The sequence below is a fragment of the Ursus americanus genome, chromosome 21 (genome assembly GCF_024610735.1).
Source record: "Ursus americanus isolate L20-20 chromosome 21, mUrsAme1.1.p, whole genome shotgun sequence".
NCBI classification, from domain to species: Eukaryota; Metazoa; Chordata; class Mammalia; order Carnivora; family Ursidae; genus Ursus; species Ursus americanus.
This window is the reverse complement of record NC_142147.1, coordinates 49,852,057-49,870,756: the sequence shown is the minus strand read 5'-3', so window position 1 is coordinate 49,870,756 and position 18,700 is coordinate 49,852,057. Positions and strand designations below refer to the sequence as shown.

General features: G+C 47.3%; 1 protein-coding gene across 1 annotated transcript in view; it reads right to left on the bottom strand.

The window, feature by feature from the left end:
- Nucleotides 1-645: 645 nt before the first annotated feature.
- ZNF114 (zinc finger protein 114) overlaps nt 646-18,700 on the bottom strand; it is a 25,130-nt gene continuing 7,075 nt past the window's right edge. The window contains exons 2-3 of the mRNA XM_087853388.1: nt 4,939-5,065; nt 646-2,639 (exon numbers count right to left, since the gene is read on the bottom strand). Of these exons, the coding sequence (XP_087709514.1) occupies nt 1,561-2,639; nt 4,939-5,065 (1,206 nt within the window). The 3' untranslated portion in view covers nt 646-1,560. The remainder of the gene's footprint in view (nt 2,640-4,938; nt 5,066-18,700) is intronic.

The following is an 18,700-nucleotide window of genomic DNA, read 5'->3' as shown; positions in this document are numbered from 1 at the left end:
TTCTAGGAATCCAAGCCAGTGAATTCTGTCAAGGATGTAAGCTCTACCCAGCATCAGTTATGAGAAAATGTAGAAGATGCATTTAAAAGCCTTCAACACTGCTAACTCTGGAAAAACAAGTCTATGCACCCTTAGTAAAGATGATGAGAAAAATTCATCTGCTCAGGCAACTGGCAGACTCAGCCCCAGGAGATCGAAATGATCATCAGAACAGGTGTCCCATTATCAGCATCATAAAGACCACATACTCTGACCATAAGGCAGTCCATTCATGACCAGTAACAACCGACTGACCGAAAATATTATCACGGGGCACCCTAAACCCCAATCTGAATTAAATGAGGCTCAAACCAGGCTTCACATCGGTGAGACCACCTGTATGTAAAGTGTAACGAAGCCACTACGTATCGAAATTCACATGGCAGAGCCGCGAGGGCACAGAGAGGGATTTTCATCATCGTATAGGATTTTATTAGAGAAGAAAAACTGGAGATCATGAATTTTGGTCCCAGTTGAAGGATGAGACAATGTAACAGCAGCAATCGTAAGGCTCACTGTGTTTCTCTCCATCTATGTACTCATCTTACAGAAGACTTTCTTTTTTTTTTTTTTTAAAGATTTTATTTATTTATGTGACAGAGAGACAGCCAGTGGGAGAGGGAACACAGCAGGGGAGTGGGAGAGGAAGAAGCAGGCTCCCAGCGGAGGAGCCTGATGTGGGGCTCGATCCTGGAACGCCGGGATCACGCCCTGAGCCGAAGGCAGATGCTTAACGACTGCGCCACCCAGGCGCCCCAGAAGACTTTCTTCTATTACAACCACGGTATCTCTCCCGCATGTGGTCTCTTGTGTAAGTTACGGGGTGAGTGTTTAAAGAGGTCTTTCCCACATTCCTTACTGCCGTGAGGAGTCTTCCCAGTGTGAGTTCTCCCAGGGATTTCATTGAGACAACGCTGAAGGCTTTTCCATATTCCTTAGATTCATGGGGTTTCTCTCCGACGTGAGAACAAATGTCTACTGAGGATCAAAGAAGGGGGCACCTGGGTGGCTCAGTCCATTAAGCATGGGACTCTTGATCTCAGCTCAGGTCTTGATCTCAGGGTCATGAGTTCAAGCCCCACACTGGGCTCCACGCTGGGCACCGAGCCTACTTAAAAAAATCAATAGTTAATAAAAAAATTAAAAACCATAAAGCTGAAAGATGAAAAGCTTTCCACAGACCTTACCTTCACAAGATGTGAACATGTAAATGTGTGAATTCTCACCTTTCCGTCCTTCAGGGAAGACTTGAGTTCTTTTCCAATATGTCCTTATGTGCTTGGTATTTTGAGAAAATTAATGAAGCTTTTCTCACATTCCTTTCATTCACAGGACCTCTCTCAACTGTGAATTTTTTCTTTCTTTTCTCCTTCCTTCCTTCCTTCCTTCCTTCCTTCCTTCCTTCCTTCCTTCCTTCCGTCTTATTTATTTAAGCAATCTCTACACCTGATGTGGGGCTCAGACTCAAAACCCTGAGATCAAGAGTCACAAGCTCTTCCAACTGAGCCAGCCAGGCATCCCTCAACTGTGAGTTTTTAGATGGTTTTTAAATCTGGAAGAACTGATGAAGGCTTTCCCACATTCCTCGCATTTATAGGGTTTCTCTGCAGAGTGAACCCTTCTATGTTCAGTCAGTTTTGAGGACTCACTGAAGTCTTCCCCACATCCTCCACATTTATAGGACTTCTTCACAATGTGCTTTTTTAAATGTTTGTTAAGGTGTAAGGAATATCTAAAGGCTTTCCCACAGGTCTTGCATTCGTAAGGTTTCTCCCCGGTGTGAATTTCCATGTGTCTCATAAGGAAGGACTGATACACATAACTTTTCCTACAGTCTTGACATTTATATTTTTCCCCTCTGGTCTTAGTCTTCCCATGTGAGTCAGAATTTGCCATGTGGGCGAAGGTTTTCTCACCTTGATTCTTCTCGTGATTTGTGTCTGCTGTATACGACGGCCTCTGCACGTCCCGGGTCGAGGTATTTTGGAAGGTGGTTTCACATGAATTAGACTCGTCGTAAGTCTTCTCTGTAGTGGGAGTCTTGTATACCCTAAGGGAAACTTCTTCACCAAACGGATCCCATTCATCGATGTCCACCCCCACGCAGATACTATTATGTACATGAAGGATATTGTTCTGACGGTCGATCCATATTTTGGACTCTGGCTCTGCCTGACTTCCTACAAATGGGGTCAGCTCAACGCTCTGCCACAAGACTCTATCATTTTCGTTGTTTCTATGGATCTTTCGATGGCTGGTTAGGATAGGATTTTGCACCAGAATATGTGAGCCACATTTTTGGATACGGTTTCTTGTGGAATCTCTCCGTGAGCTAGATAGAGAGTCGTCCCTCATTTCGTGGTAGTCACGGAGTCTACCCGGAGACTCGCCCTCCTTGTGCACAGTGGCAACTTGCTTCAACTTTTGCTCCCTTTGCTTGGGTGGCTCGTCTGTTCTGGGGCATTTCCAGTCTTCTCCCGATGGGGAGGGCCGGGAACTGTGGCTCACGGCACACACTCTGCTTGCTTCATCAGGTGTCTTTCTCGCGAGAATGTCCTGCTGACGGGTTGAGTTTTTGGCTTTATGTTGAGTCACCGAATCTGAAATAAAGGGACACTAAGTTCAGTTCTTTGTTGAGAGTTAAGGTGGGTTGGAGACGGTAAAATAGGTAAATGTCCATGTGGGTTTCTTTTCAAATGGTCACTCTGCACACGTGAGGGAAACAGGAAAGGGGAGGAAGCGCACGCAAGCCAACAGAAAGACATCAGGGATTTGGGCCGTGTTAGGAGCTTGACCATGGTGAGGATGGGTTCTGTGGGGATTAAGGGTGTAGTCAGGAATGCCACGTGGAAGAGAACTGGACAAAGAGTCTGTCATGGGCCGAATTTGTGTCCCCCACAAATCCGTATGTTGAAGCCCTAACTATGGGATGGTATTTGCAGATATTTGCAATTACCTCTGGGACGTAATTGGGTTTAGATAAGATAGGACAGTGGGGCCCCCACGATGGGACTGGCGTCCTTACAAGAGCAGGAGAACGGAGCTCACTGTCTCTCTGCCATGTGAGGACACGGGGAGAAGGCGGCCATCTGCAAACCAGGAGAGAGACTTCGCTGGGAATGACCCTGCTGCCCCCTTGACCTGGAACTTCCCAGCCTCCAGAATGTGAGAGAGAAATGTTCGTGTGTAAGTCACCCAGACTATGGTGTTCTGTCACAGCAGCCCAAACAGACCAGGACAGAGTCCATGTATAATTTTAAAGATGAAGGGGCGGGGCTCAGTCGGTTAAGCATCTGTCTTTGGCTCAGGTCATGATCTCAGGGTCCTGGGATCAAGCCCTTAATTGGGCTCCCTGCTCAGTGGGGAGTCTGCTTCTCCCTCTCCCTCTGCCCCTCTCCCCCTGCTCGTGCTCACTCTCTCTCTCAAATAAATAAATAAAATCTTTAAAACAATTTTTTAAAAATTGCAGTGAAATTCACTTAACACAAAAATGACCTTTTTAAAGTGTACCCTTCAGCAGCATCGAGGACATTGGCCATGTGCGGTGACCAGCACCTCTATTCAGTTCCAGGACATCTCCATCACCCCGGAAGGAAGGAGGGAAGAACTTCTAGGTCATGAAGCGGCCACTCCCTGTTCTCCCTCCCTCCAGCCTTTCACAACCACGAATCGGCTTTCTGTTTCTATAGATTTACCTATCCGATATTTCACATAAACGAAATCAGGTAATATGTAGTCTTTTGTGTCTGCCTTCTTTCACTTACCGTAATGCTTTCGAGGTTTATCCATATATATTTTTTAAAGATTTTATTTATTTGACAGAGAGAGCAAGAGCACAAGCAGGGAGGCGGCAGGCAGAGGGAGAAGCAGGCTCCCCGCCGAGCAGGGAGCCCGATGCGGGGCTTGATCCCAAGACCCTGAGATCATGACCTGAGCCGAAGGCCAATGCTTCACTGGCTGAGCCACACAGGCACCCCCATATTGCAACCTGTTATCAGTGCTTCACTCCTTTTTATGGCTGAATAATATTCCGCTGTGTGGATGGACTATATTCATCTGTCCATTCATCTGTTGATGGACAATTGGTTTGTTTGCACCTTTCGGCTGCTGTGAGGAATGCCGCTATGTCCACACTTCTTTTTTTTTTTTAAGATTTTATTTATTTATTTGACAGAGATAGAGACAGCCAGCGAGAGAGGGAACACAAGCAGGGGGAGTGGGAGAGGAAGAAGCAGGCTCATAGCGGAGGAGCCTGATGTGGGGCTCAATCCCATAACGCCGGGATCACGCCCTGAGCCGAAGGCAGACGCTTAACCGCTGTGCCACCCAGGCGCCCCGAAATGGATTCTTAATCAACATGTCCACATGGTCAAATCCTTCCTTGTAAGGATTCATAGCTGCCCGGCAGGCAGGTGCACAAAATACCCCGGCCCCATTCCCAGACCGGCTCCTTGCTCCAAATGGGAGGCCGGATGAGGTTTGCCCAGTTGAGATCCCGGTCACCGGGAAATCGGACAGTGTATGGCCCAAGGGAGTGGTGCTAGGACTTTCCACGAAGCAGGGGCACACGCTTTGGCCTGCAGGGGTTCCGGGGCTAAGCCAGTATGAGTACGGAGCGACAAAGTGGTCCCTCCCTTTTCCTCCTGAATGCACTGAGATTCTCTGTGCTCTGTGTTCACCACCTAGGGATCTCCCAAGGGCTGTCAATCATGAAGAGAATAAAACTGTAATGCAACGGACAGAGTTCCTATTTCAGGGGGTAAACCCTACGTCCACCCCTTGTGGGCAATGGCCCCGTCTTGGTTACTCAGCAATCCCCCGTCCCATTGCTCAGCACAGCGCAGGGAACCCAGGAGGGGGTCTGACCCGCATGTGTCCCCGCGAGGGCAGGCTGCTCACCCACAGAGGCCAGGTTCCTGCAGTTTTCCAGCATCACGTCTCTGTAGAGAATTCTCTGTGCCGAGTCCAGGAGGGCCCACTCCTCCCTGGTGAAATTCACGGCCACGTCTGTGAAGGTCACGGAGTCCTAGAACAACACACCCGTTTGGGGCACTGATATGAGTTGAATTGTGTCCCCTCCCAAAGATCAGCCGACGACCTAACCCCCAGGACCTGTGAATGGGACAAGAGTTGGAAACAAGGTGTTTGAAGATGTGGAAGAGGTACCATGACAGGGAGCCTGGGTGGCTCAGTCGTTAAGCGTCTGCCTTCGGCTCAGGGCATGATCCCTGGGTCATAGGATCAAGTCCCGCATCGGGCTCCCTGCTCAGCGGGAAGCCTGCTTCTCCCTCTCCCACTCCCCCTGCTTGTGTTCCCTCTCTCACTGTCTCTGTCAAATAAATAAATAAAATCTAAAAAAAAAAGAAATCTAACTCTGAGAGATATTTTTGGTAGAAGCTGCTGGAATTCAAATGCTGGACAGGTGTTAGAGATATTGTGAGTTATTTTCTCTCTCTCTTTTTGTAAAGTACCTTATTTGGTATCCTGGATGCCCTGATTTCTAGTGACTTTTAATATTTAGATGATTTTTATTGTGTTTTTTACATTTTGTATTTTGAATTTTTTTTTAAGATTTTATTTACTTATGTAACAGAGAGACAGCCAGTGAGAGAGGGAACACAGCAGGGGAGTGGGAGAGGGAGAAGCAGGCTCCCAGCGGAGGAGCCCGATGTGGGACTTGATCCCGGAACGACGGGATCACGCCCTGAGCCGAAGGCAGACGCTTAACGACTACGCTACCCAGGTGCCCCTGTATTTTGAAATTTTTTTTTCAAAATTTGAAACATTTCAGAATAGAAATTAAAACTATATATACAGTAAATATACATATAAACAAAGCCAGAGGATATCGAGGATTGGTATGTGTTTTTATATATTAAGTATATCTTCAGGGGCACCCGGGTGGCTCAGTCAGTGGAGCGTGAGACTCTTAAACTTGGGGTTGTGGGTTTGAGCCCCACGTTGGGTGTAGAGATTACTTAAAATCTTTAAATTAAAAAAAAAGAGCTCAGCAGTACAAAAGAACTTTCTAACCATTTGCGTTAAATCATGGGAAGTGTAAACATACCTAATACAGGGAAAATGAGATGTGCGCAAGCCCTCATTCACTATTCACCTGTTTCCACACATTGTCGCCTCTTCCCATCCCCCTTCACGGCCTTTCTATTGCACAATGGTCCACAAAACTCCAGCTATCACAGCATTGCATCCTTAAATATGTTCGTGATATATCTCTAAAGCACGAGGAATCTTTCATTTTATTTTATTTTTTAAAAGATTTTATTTATTTGACAGAGAGAGACACAGCCAGCAAGAGAGGGAACACAAGCAGGGGGAGTGGGAGAGGAAGAAGCAGGCTCCTAGCGGAGGAGCCTGATGTGGGGCCCGATCCCGGAACACTGGGATCACGCCCTGAGCCGAAGGCAGACGCTTAACCGCTGTGCCACCCAGGCACCCCTAAAGTGCGAGGAATCTTTTAAAATGTGGTCACAACATCATCACGCTGAATCAAATACCCTCATCTGTCCCCGAGGACCTGGACACTGCATTCGGTCACTTGAGTCTTTTTAAATCTGTAACATTAGGGGCCGAAGAAGAGTGCACGGTGAGCTCATTTGCTCATTGCCATGAATTAAAGGAAAAATAAGGAAAAGATATGCGAGGATCTGCAAAACTGGTTGTTTCTGGGGGGCCAGGAGCCTGGAACAGAGCAAACCAGGGCAGAGGGAGGACGCCTGCAAGGTCTACCCTAACCAACCTGCAAATTTTAAAACACATCAATCTATTACATATTCCAGAAATACATTATTAAGCGAAATACAGTCTACAATTAAATAATTTACAATGCAATTGACGAGGTTGGCTTTTTTACCTTGAAGTCATCTTTTCCAGCTAAAATAAGAATTCCTTCTATTGGAGAGATTTAATTAATGGCTTTTACATTTCAAAATTCTCTAGGGGTGCAAACAGTGTGCCAGATGTCAGAGTGTTCTTCCAGTCGGGACTGGAACACCCACATCTTCTTAGCTATCCTGATTCCATTTCTTAGGAAACGGGCAACCATACGACTTTGCTTTCAAAAATTTCAAACATTTACGTGGGGTCGCCAAGATCCCCTTGTGTTCATGACTCCAGGGTTCACATGAACTCAGGTTTTCACAAAACAGAAACGTGCCACTCAGTATGACAGAGTTATCAAGTGCTTGGACAACCTGGAGATTCTGGGCCACCCTGTCACTGGGAAGGCAAGGAGGCAAAATCCCCGCGGCCATTCACCAGGTGAAGAGATCAGACCCGGAGGAAACCAGCAGCGGAGTCAAAAGGACTCTTTATTTTCCCCTTAACTGCTTTCTAACTCACTGATAAACTTTGCTCCCTAAAAATCATAGCCCTCAAAAATGCTGCTGTTTGACATCTTATCAGTAAGAAAAGAACATCCCACTCTCTCGCCTGGGGGATCTGGCGTCACTTGGACCCAGAAGCAGCTTCCATTTGCAACACTGGGCAGAGTTTCAGATAAGGGGTTTGGGACACAACATTCCACTTCTATCTGACCTTGTAGTTTCCACGGGACCATCCGGACCAGATCATTCCTTTGCACGTAGTTCAGCTCGAGCCTACGGAAGCCGGGAAGCATTTACATTTACCCTGAATGAAGTCTACCCTCCCCTCCGCCCCCTCCCGTGAGCCTATAAGGAAGGACGCCATCCCTTCAGTTGCCAGGTTCTTCCCCGGTGCGATCGATCTCTCTCCTTGCAACAAACCAATACATCTGGGGCTGCAGGTGAGCCCCTGGTGATCTCAGACACCTTAGTTTGGGACAGTGAGAAAAGCAAAAAACAAAAGGGAAAGCATAATTCTGGGTGGGCTCAGGTAAGCGGGTCGAAGGAAAACACCCACATCTGGCGGATGAAACACACCCCGAGCTTCCCGGGAACCAGACCTTCCTGCAGTCGAGGAACGACAAACCGGCAACTTGTTCAAACCACTGGGTTTGGTCCTGACAACTCCACTGGAACTCCTTTGAACTTGGTCTTTTATAAATGTCCTCTACCGAGACCTCAGTGCCCGAAAAAGGACGAATGTGCCCATCGGAACCCAACTCACACCCGGCAACCCTTTCTCCAGTAGAGAACCCCAATGACCATTTCTCAGCTCGCCCTAATCACATCGGACTCCGATACTTGAATGGATCCAAACAGCAGCCCCCTCCAGCCCCGCCGCCGCCGCCGCACGCGGGTGTCCCCCTGCCCAGGCCAGGGAATGCCCCCTGGGGCAAGGTGAAGGGCGCATTTAGGGCTCAGCACGCGGGCCACTCTCGGCCTCCCCTCTCCTCCAGGACGGAGAGAATCAGGCTTCCGCTGACTGCTGCTCCCGATTTCCCAGAACCCGACCCGGTCCCGCCCGCAGTGTGGTCTCTGCGAAAACCGCGCATACTCACCATCTCAGCAGCCCCAGCTTCTGGACGCGTCTGTGGGTGGCGCAGCCCAAAGGCTCGTTCGCTGTACTACAGAGAGGGTTGCAGGGCTGCGGACGAGAGGGATGGGACTGTAAAAATAATAACTAAGGAAACAAAGTGAAACAACGCCCCCCACCCCCCGAAGAGATCGAAGACAGAGACTCGTCTTGTCCGGGCCCTTTGTAGCTGCTTCCGGACCCCCACCTCAAAATGGATGGTTTAAGGGATTGGGTGGGGGCGGGGAGAGGAGGAGCCAGCAGGAAGGGGATCCCGGGGCATGCACCCCTGCGCGGCCCTGGGACCCCACCCCCCCACCCCTGCACCCAGGGTCCCGCAGAACTTTCTCCCCAGCCTTCTGCTCCTTGGGGGGCGCCCGGAAATAAGAACCACTTCCCAGCGAAAGGAAGACTTCTCTGCGGTGGAAAAGGACACAATCGGGTGGAGGGGTCCCCAGTTTCCCTCTTAGGACCCCCCCTCCCTCTTTTCCTTTGGCAACCTTCCCCACCCGGTGAGCGAGCGCTGACTGACGGATAACCTGCAAGGTTTGCACGAACAGGTCTCAGAAAATACTGTTCTGTCCGCTCCTGGGGACCCTCCGGCCAGGAACTGGAATGACCTCCAATCCCTAATTCCAGTGGGCTGCCTAACATTCAGCCGGCGAGGGCACCCACCCAGCTCCCTCCGCCGCTGTCAAAACATCTGCATCCGGAGAGTCACCAGAAGCGCTTCCAAGGAATAAAGCCTTTAACCTCAATAGTTGAATTTCTTAGGGATGGCCCCCGGGAAGACCTGATTTCCCTCCCTCCCCTTCCCCGCCCCCACCCCACCCCCACCCCCACCCCGTCCCCGCCCTCCGCCCCTCCCCCAAAGACCGAGGCCAGCCCAGCCCATTCCTCTGACTGTCTAGGAAAGAGGGGCAGGGAACCACTAAAAGTCAATTAAATCAATTAAATTTGTAGGAAATGCCTCATTTCTAGTAATTCAATCCTACCCTAAAGCTTTCATTGCCTAATACTAATATATACCTAAACTCATTTTTTTAAAAAATCATCTCTACGCCCAAGGTGGGGCTCGATCGCACAACCCCTGAGATCAAGAGAGATCCCGAGTCTCATGCGCTCCACTGACTGAGCCAGCCGGATACCCCCTAACTCGTCTTTTAAAAAATACTTTATTAGTAGTATTTTTAAAGCAATGTTAGGTTTACAATAAAACTGAGGCAGTACAGAGATTTTTTATATCTTCCCCCCGCCCTCCCCCGCCAGCCCCAAACATGCGTAGTGTCCTTCCTTATCAACCTTACTCACCCGGATGCTTTTGCTTTTTCTTTTCTTCCCTTCTTTTTCTTTCTTTCTTTCTTTCTTTCTTTCTTTCTTTCTTTCTTTCTTTCTTTCTTTCTTTCCTTCTTTCTTTTCTTTCTTTCTTTCTTTCTTTTTCTTTCTTTCTTTCTTTCCTTCTTTCTTTTCTTTCTTTCTTTCTTTCTTTCTTTCTTTTTCTTTCTTTCTTTCTTTCCTTCTTTCTTTTCTTTCTTTCTTTCTTTCTTTCTTTCTTTCTTTCTTTCTTTCTTTCTTTCTTTCTTTCTCTTTTCTTTTGTAAACCAGAGATGAACCTACATACAGAAATCAGTCAAAGTCCACAGTTTACCTAAGGTTCGCTCCCGGTGGAGTGTGTTGTATGGATTTGGACCAATGTATAATGACTGTATGTCCAGCGCTGTAAAACCATACAGCGTGTTTTCGCTGCCCTAGAAATCCTCCGCGCCGCCTCTTCTCTCTCCCTCCACCCCCACCCACACGACACTCAATTTTTGTTGTGATAAAACATGCATAACAGACATGAACGCTTTCACCATTTTTAAAAAAAGATTTTATTTATTTATTTGACAGAGAGAGAGACAGCCAGCGAGAGAGGGAACAGAAGCAGGGGGAGCGGGAGAGGAAGAAGCAGGTTCCCCGCCGCTCGGGGAGCCCAATGCAGGGCTGGATTCAAGCACCCTGGGATCATGACCTGAGCCAAAGGCAGACGCTAAACAGCTGAGCCCCCCAGGCGCCCCTGAAAATCTCTGTCTTTGAATTGGAGTCAATCCATTTATATTTAATGTAATTACTGACATAATTCAATTTAAAGCTGCCATTTTACAATTTAATTTATATTTTCTCCTTATTGTCCAGTGTTCCCTTTTCTACTTTCTTGCCTACTCTTGGGTTATTTTCTAATCCCTCTCTAAATTATTCAATCCTTTAAAAAAATTTTCGGTTACCCTAGAGATCTCAAAATACTTTTTTTTTTTTGCATTTTATTTTTAAGTAATCTCTACAACCAACACTCGAGGCTTGAACTCACAACCCCGAGATCAAGAGTCACATGCTCCACTGACTGAGCCAGCAGGGCGCCCCTGAAAATACATTCTTGAGATAAACATCCAGTATAAAATTACGGTTTTATTACATCGAAGATAATGTAAAGATCTTCGAACACTTACTCCCTCCCAATTTATGACCTATCGGTGTTATGTGTTTTGGAACAGTAAGCATTTAAAATCCATATGATGCTATCATTGCTGTTGTGTACAGCTGACATTAATTTAAATTTCCCTCGGTATTTATTCTTCTCTTTGTGTCTTTGGTCCTTTCTGCATCTCTGTTTCCATCTGCATTATTTTTCTTCTTTTTTTTCCTTAGTGTAGGGCAGCTGGTGATAAATTCTCTCAAATTCTTGCCTCAAAATGGGCCATTTCATTTTTATTTTTAAGGATATTTTTACTGGGGACAGAATTCTGGATTGGTACTTTCTCCTTTGCACTTTGAAGACATCATTCCGTACTTCCTTCATGATCTGATCTTTTTATTGGGAATTCAGCTGTCATTATAATTTTTATTCTTTTAAAGGTAATAGGCACTCCTTACCCCCCCTCCTCAATACTGCTAAGATTTTTAAAAAATATATATATATATTAAAATTTATTTATGAGAGAGACAGCCAGCGAGAGAGGGAACACAAGCAGGGGGAGTGGGAGAGGAAGAAGCAGGCTCCCAGCAGAGGAGCCTGATGTGGGGCTTGATCCCATAACGCCGGGATCCTGCCCTGAGCCAAAGGCAGACGCTTAACGACTAAGCCACCCAGGCGCCCCCAAAAATATTTTATTTTTAAGTCATCTCTGTATACCCAGCATGGGGCTCAAACTCACGGCCCCAAGATCAAGAGTCAGATACTCCACTGACTGAGCAGCCAGGCGCCCCCTTTTCCTGTTCTTTTTTATATTCCCTTCTCTTACACTCCACACATCCTTTTGGATTTTCTTCCCCTACCAACCTTCTAGTTCTTTGCTATTTACTTCAGCTGTGTGTAATCTGAGATTATTTATAAAAGCGAATAAAACATCAGTTCTAAAGACGTTTTTCATCTCAGGCTTCACTCCAGACTTTCTCTGTTGCAGGGAGCAGTCCTGGGGGCGCCCATGTGACCATTAGCACTGAACGTGGGACGTATCAAACTCTCAGCCTCTGCCTGAGGGGTGATGGGAACCAGCGAGGAAAAAGCCCCCCCCCATCTGCCCTCTGTTGGGACAGCTCTGTGTACATTCTATGCAATTCCTCAAAGGATGCCCAGAATTGTTGCTGCACTGTTCCTTTTTTTTTTTTTTTTAAGATTTTATTTATTTATTCATTCAGCAGAGATAGAGACAGCCAGCGAGAGAGGAAACACAAGCAGGGGGAGTGGGAGAGGAAGAAGCAGGCTCCTAGCGGAGGAGCCTGATGTGGGGCTGGATCCCATAACGCCGGGATCACGCCCTGAGCCGAAAGCAGACGCTTAAGCGCTATGCCACCCGGGCGCCCCTGCTGCACTGTTCCTTAAAGAGGGAACCAGTTTGACATTCTAGCCTTGGCTTGGTTTCCCCCCTTTCCCTATTGCATTTCCCCTGTGCCCCCACATTTGTTCCCTCTGTTCAACTTTCCCCCCAAATAAACTACCTGCACCTAAGTCATTTGTCTCAGGTGCTCTTTTGTGAGGGGGGGAACGGGACACCCTCTTTCGTACAGCGCAAGAGCGCCCCCTTCTGGCCTCCTGACTCCATTATTTTATTTTATTTTTATTTATGTATTTTTAAAAAAGATTTTATTTATTTATTTGACAGAGAGAGACAGCGAGAGAGGGAACACAAGCAAGGGGAGTGGGAGAGGGAGAAGCAGGCTCCCCGCTGAGCAGGGAGCCTGATGCGGGGCTCGATCCCAGGATCCTGGGATCACGACCTGAGCCGAAGGCAGACGCTTAACAGCTGAGCCCCCCAGGCGCCCCATCCTGATTCCCTCTTAGTGAGGTTTCTCTTTACGCATTTTCACGAAATGATGAGAACTTCAAAAATACTCCGCTCTTGGAGGGGCGCCTGGGGGGCTCCTTGAGTTGAGCATCTGACTTGATCTCAGCTCAGGTCTTCAGCTTGGGGTCGTGAGTTCAAGGCCCCACTTTGGGCTCCAAATACTCCACTTCAAGAAAATAAAACGCTCTACTCCTGGAGTACCCGGCTGGCTCAGTCGGGGTTGTGAGTTCGAGCCCCACGTTGGGTGAAGGGTTTACTTAAAAAAGAGAGAAAAAAATACTTTTCCTTTATGCTTAAAAAATAACCGAACTTCATGAAATTGTGCACTCTCCAGCCAACGTTGTTATGTTAAAAATATTGCTTGCATGCCTCTGTTTAACTATTTTCTGGTTCTTCCTGTTCCAGATTCCTTCCTGAGGTCACTCGAGATGTCACAGAAGACTGACGTCAGTCACCTACTGAAGTTTTAGTGCACAGGGATCAGAATATGCCACTCCATAAGCATTTTGCAATAAACGTGTCTACCAAATTGTAGGGGCCAAGGGCAGGCCACCCCAAAACGTGCCACTTTGGTATACTGATTATTTTATTTATTTATTTTTAAAGTTTTCTTTTTTTAAGATTTTATCTATTTATTTAAGAGAGAGTGAGCATAAGCAGGGGGAGGGGCAAAGGGAGAAGCAGACTCCCCGCTGAGCAGGGAGCCCGATGCGGGGCTCCATCCCAGACCTTGAGATTTTGACCTGGGCCGAAGGCAGACGCTTCATCGCTTCATCGCTTCATCGACTGAGCCACCCAGGTGCCCCTATTTTGGGGGGTTTATTTTTTCAAGTAGTCTCTACACCCCTCGTGGGGCTTGAACTCACGACCCCAAGATCTCAAGAGTCACACGTTCTACCGGTTAAGTCAGCCAGAGGGCCTGGTGTGTGGGTTATTTTAAATAAAAGTTACTTAAGCAACAGTCAGTGTGAGAACCCTTAGACCTTCCTCTGTGCCCTCTGAAAGCCGGAAATAAATCCCCCATTTGAAAGGTCCCCTCCCTGTGCTAGGATATAAAAGGACATCCTTATCACCAGAGATAAGGACTTTAAAGCCCAGAACAACGTAAAAATAAAATCTGTTCCTGTTCTGCTGGTCTACCTCGGCCCTAATTCCACTCAAACTCCTTATGTGGAGCCCCTGGGTGGCTCAGTCCGTGAAGCATCTGCCTTTGGCTTAGGTCATGATCCCAGGGTCCTGGATCGAGTCCCGCATCCGGCTCCCTGCTCAGCGGGGAGTCTGCTTCTCCCTCTCCCTCTGCCTGCTGCTCCCCCTGCTTGTGTCCTCTGTCAAATAAATAAAATCTTTTTTTAATAATAATTTTTTATTATGTTAGTCACCATACAGTATATCCTTAGAATAAATAAAATCTTTAAAAAACAAAACAACAACAAAAACACCGCAAAACAAATTCCTTCCAAATCAAAACTCCCAAACACCTATTTTCCTTATCCTATAAATTCCTCACAAATGTACGTTCTCTTTGCCTAAAAAAGTATAAAAACTGCCTGCCTTGGTCATTTCTCTAGGTCCCAGTTTCATTACGGGGCTTCTGTGTCCCCACAACACAACTTTGTTTTTTCTTGTTTATCTCCCTCGTGTAAATGTAATTCTTAGTCCAGCTGGAAGGCCTTGAAGGATGGAGGAAGCATTTTTCCTTCCCTACATAATCATGATGATGAGGACGATGAAGGGAAGAGAAATGCAGATAAAATTAGATCCCACTAATAAATAACCCAAGACAGGTTGAGTAGGACAGTCCTCAAGGAACTCAGGGCTTTGCTGGAGACTAAAAGCAACCTCGCCTTGACAATAGCCAGGCCTCCAGGCCCCTGTAAGTCTTCCTTAACATATGGAAATCCCTTTGGAGGCTTGCAGGACCTCTACTACCCACCCCCAACTTAAGAATGTAGAATTCTCCTGCAGTTTCTGCCCACAGGTCCTGTCCCCGTGCTATATAATAAAAGCACCTTTGGCACCATAAAATGTCTCAAGAATTCTTTCTCCCTTTCTTTAAGATTTTATTTTTACGTAATCTCTACCCCCAACGTGGGGCTCGAACTCACAACCCTGAGATCAAGCGTCCCACACTCCATCGATCGAGGCAGAATTCTTTCCCGACTCTTGAGCTCCACCGCCCAGCATCAATTACGTGGTACCCCTTAAGCTTACCTATATTATACGTTAATAATATCTCCAAAATTTGGGGGAGGAAAAGAACATGCCATTCCAAAATACATCACTTTGGCATAAGGACTATTTTGAGCTGAAGGCGACTGAGAATCGATAGAGGCAAGAAGAGCTCTCTGTCCTTCCCTTAAATGCCTGAAAGCAAACCATACATTTCTCTTTGAGAAAGGTGCCTGGACCCCCCTGCCGCCCAGCTCTGTGCCGGGGAGAGAAAAAGGACTCTAACATTTTGGAAGGTGGGGAGTGAACACAAGGATGAATTTGCATAAACCGACCTTACTAAAAGAGCTCGAATCTTCCATCAGTCCCCCCTATATTTCCTAGTCCCCTCCCTCACTAGGTCTTGTCCCTTAAGGTCTAAACCCTCTTTCCTACTGCTTGAGTTTTCCTTCTTTCCTGGGAACTGCCAAGCATGAAACTATTAATAAAAACCACGTGCTTTTTCTCCTGTGAATCTATCTTTTGTTAGTTTAATTTGCAGGCTCCCAGGTGCTTAACCTAAGGGGGGGGAAGAAAGGAAAAAGAAAAATTAAGCTTGCTTGCTACCTATAGCCTACTGACAAGTCCTTGAAACAGGAGGAGTGACATTCCTCTAGGGACTCGGCTACCTCGATCTTAATCCCTTGCTAAGGGCAAAAGGAAATCTTAGCCTGACCCCCCAGGATCCTCAAGGTCTACTTTAACATATAAAAATTCCTTTGGAAACTTCCTTTATCTCTACCCCCCAAGATATATGCTGGCAATCATCCCCCAAGCATACAGCCCACCGATATACATCTGAAGGGTCTCGCGACTTAGGTTTTATTAGACGGTAATAAATGACCTTTTCCCAGCATAGCGAGCTCCCTCAAGGTCCTGGAAACCTTGCTTCCAAAATTCCTTAGAGACTTGAGTTCTCCCTACCCCCCTCCCAAGTTGAAAGTATATAATGGGCCACTCCTCATGACCCCAGGGCAGCTCTTTCTGCCTACCAGTCCTGTCTCCGTGCTTTAATAAAATCACTTTTTGCACCAAGGACATCTCAAGAATTCTTTTTTGGCCGTTGGCTTCGAACCCTAAAGTCTTTCCTACATCAAACCTAAGAGGGAAGAGGAGAAGTTATTCCACTTCGATGTGGGAAAACGGTGCAAGAAATCACAAACAGCACAGATCCTGTAACTTTGTTCCTTAATGACATTTAAGAAATGGAAAATGACTCCGTATTATCCTATGGTCCTACTCCTTGATTTGAAAGTGATCCACTTTGAAAATAAAATGCAAAATAAACGACGCAAGAATTTCCCACAAGGCAGTTCGGGATTTTCTCCTCTATGCTGACATTCCAAAGCATGGTCTTTTCATGTCTATATCAATTGATCTTGCTTTATGCATGAGGGCTGAGTTTTATTTACAAAGGAGTGGGAGGAAAACCTGGGTGGCTCAGTCAGTTAGGCATCTGTCTTTGGCTCGGGTCATGGTCTTAGGGTCCTGGGATCGAGCCCCGCATCGGGCTCCCTGCTCAGCGGAGAGTCTGCTCTCCCGTCTCCCTCCCCCTTTGTGCTCTCTCTCTCTCTCAAAAAATTAATAAAAAAATCTTTAAAAAATATAATAAGAAATACACATGTGGTCTTTGTTTTTGTTTCAGGAAGCAAACTAACGCTCAGACAGTGAGTTTGTCTTCGCCAGCAACTTATTTTAACACAGGCTCGCTGTGGGCATCATAGTAAGTTCATGAACAAGCCAACAGCATATAGGCTACCGTCTCCAGTAAGCCAGTAAATAGCACGGTCCAAACCAAACGCAGATCAATCACACTATTGCTCCAGGCAAGGGAAGATGAATGGGAACGAAGTCATTTAGTTGAAGTGTATTTTTATACCCATTGGTGCTCTGGTGAGCTGGTGGCCAGCTGCCAGGACGAAAGCCAAAGTCCCCTGATGCTGGAGCGCGTTGTCGCTAGGGAAAGAGGGTGGCCCCTGCGCGGACAGCCTTTGGGGACCCATGTTCCGCTTTCCACCTGTTGGGAAGCGTTGTCTTGACCTTGGCAGGAGCTGATTGCCCCGAGGTCCTCCGAGAGCTACTTAGAGCAAGGAGTCCCCTTGCTCAATGCAACAGTTTCCACGACTCTCTATCTATGGTCTACATGTCGCCTGGTCACCAGTTGCTTTTATGTTTTCATTGATAAGCCCCTGGCGGGGTTCCTCCGAAGCTGAGCTACAGACAGAGTCTCAGTGACAACGGATGACATGACGACATCCTGTCCTTCGCTCTTTTTTTTTTTTTAAGATTTTATTTATTTATTTGACAGAGAGAGAGACAGCCAGCGAGAGGAGACAGCCAGCGAGAGAGGGAACACAAGCAGGGGGAGTGCGAGAGGAAGAAGCAGGCTCCCAGCGGAGGAGCCCGATGTGGGGCTCGATGTGGGGCTCAATGTGGAGCTCGATCCCAGAACTCCGGGATCACGCCCTGAGCCCAAGGCAGACGCTTAATGACTGAGCCACCCAGGCGCCCCACCTGTCCTTCGCTCTTAGAGCAAAATACTTTTTTTTGAACATTTTATTTATTTATTTATTTGACACAGAGAGAGAGCACAAGCAGGGGAGTGGCAGGCAGAGGCAGATGGAAAAGCAGGCTCCCCGATGAGCAAGGAGCCCCATGAGGGGCTCTATCCCAGGACCCGGGATCACTACCTGAACCCAAGGCAGACGCCCCAAACGATTTTATTCTTAAGAACGATTTCATTTTGGGGGTGCCTGGCTGACTCAGTCAGTACAGCCCGTGACTCTTGGTCTCAGGGTCATGCGTTCAAGCCCCAAATTGGGTGTGGAGCTTACCAAAAAAAAAAAAAAAAGGGGGGGGGACAATTTCATTTTTGTCATAAACAAATAGGATTTGAAATCATATCAAACTAATTCACAACAGTCTTCCCCCGTGGGCGGCACAGAGCTTCTAAAAATCCTTGGAATTTTCTGTGATAAGAGTGATAAAGGCACTTTTGTTATGTTAATGCGGCGACCATAGGAAGGCCTCTAAGGATGGGGACGGTTGCCAGGGGAACCCACTGTGTGTACAGAGGGCTGGAACTTTCACCTGCCCCCTGCACCGCCACCTCCCGGGAGGAGAGAGGGGCTGGAGGCGGAATCCATCACCAATGGCCAGTGATTTACTCGGTCTTGACTTTGTAAGGGAACCTTCATAAAACCCCAAAAGGACAGGGTTCGGAGAGCTTCCGGGTTGATGAGCACTCAGAGATTGGGAAGGGAGTTGGTCTGGAGAGGGCACGGAAGCTCTCTGCCTCCTTTCCCCAAGCCTCGTCCCTCGATGCATCTCTCCCAACCGCTCTTTCTGAGTTAGGTCTTTTTATAATAAGCTGGCGATCTAGCAAGTAAAATGTTTCTCTGAGTTCTGTGAGCCGCTCTAGCAAATTCATCAAACCCAAGGAAGGGATCTTAAGAACCTCTGATCTATAACAGTTGGTCAGAAGCACAGGTGACCACCCGGGCTTGTGGCTGGCGTCTGAAGGGGTGGGGACAGTCTTGCAGGACGGAGCCCTCCACCTGTGGGGTCTGACACATCTCTGGGTAGACAGCGTCAGAACTGTGTTGAATTGGGGTGCCTGGCTGGCTCAGTCAGTAGAGCCTGCGACTCTTGATCTCGGGGTCGTGAGTTCAAGCCCC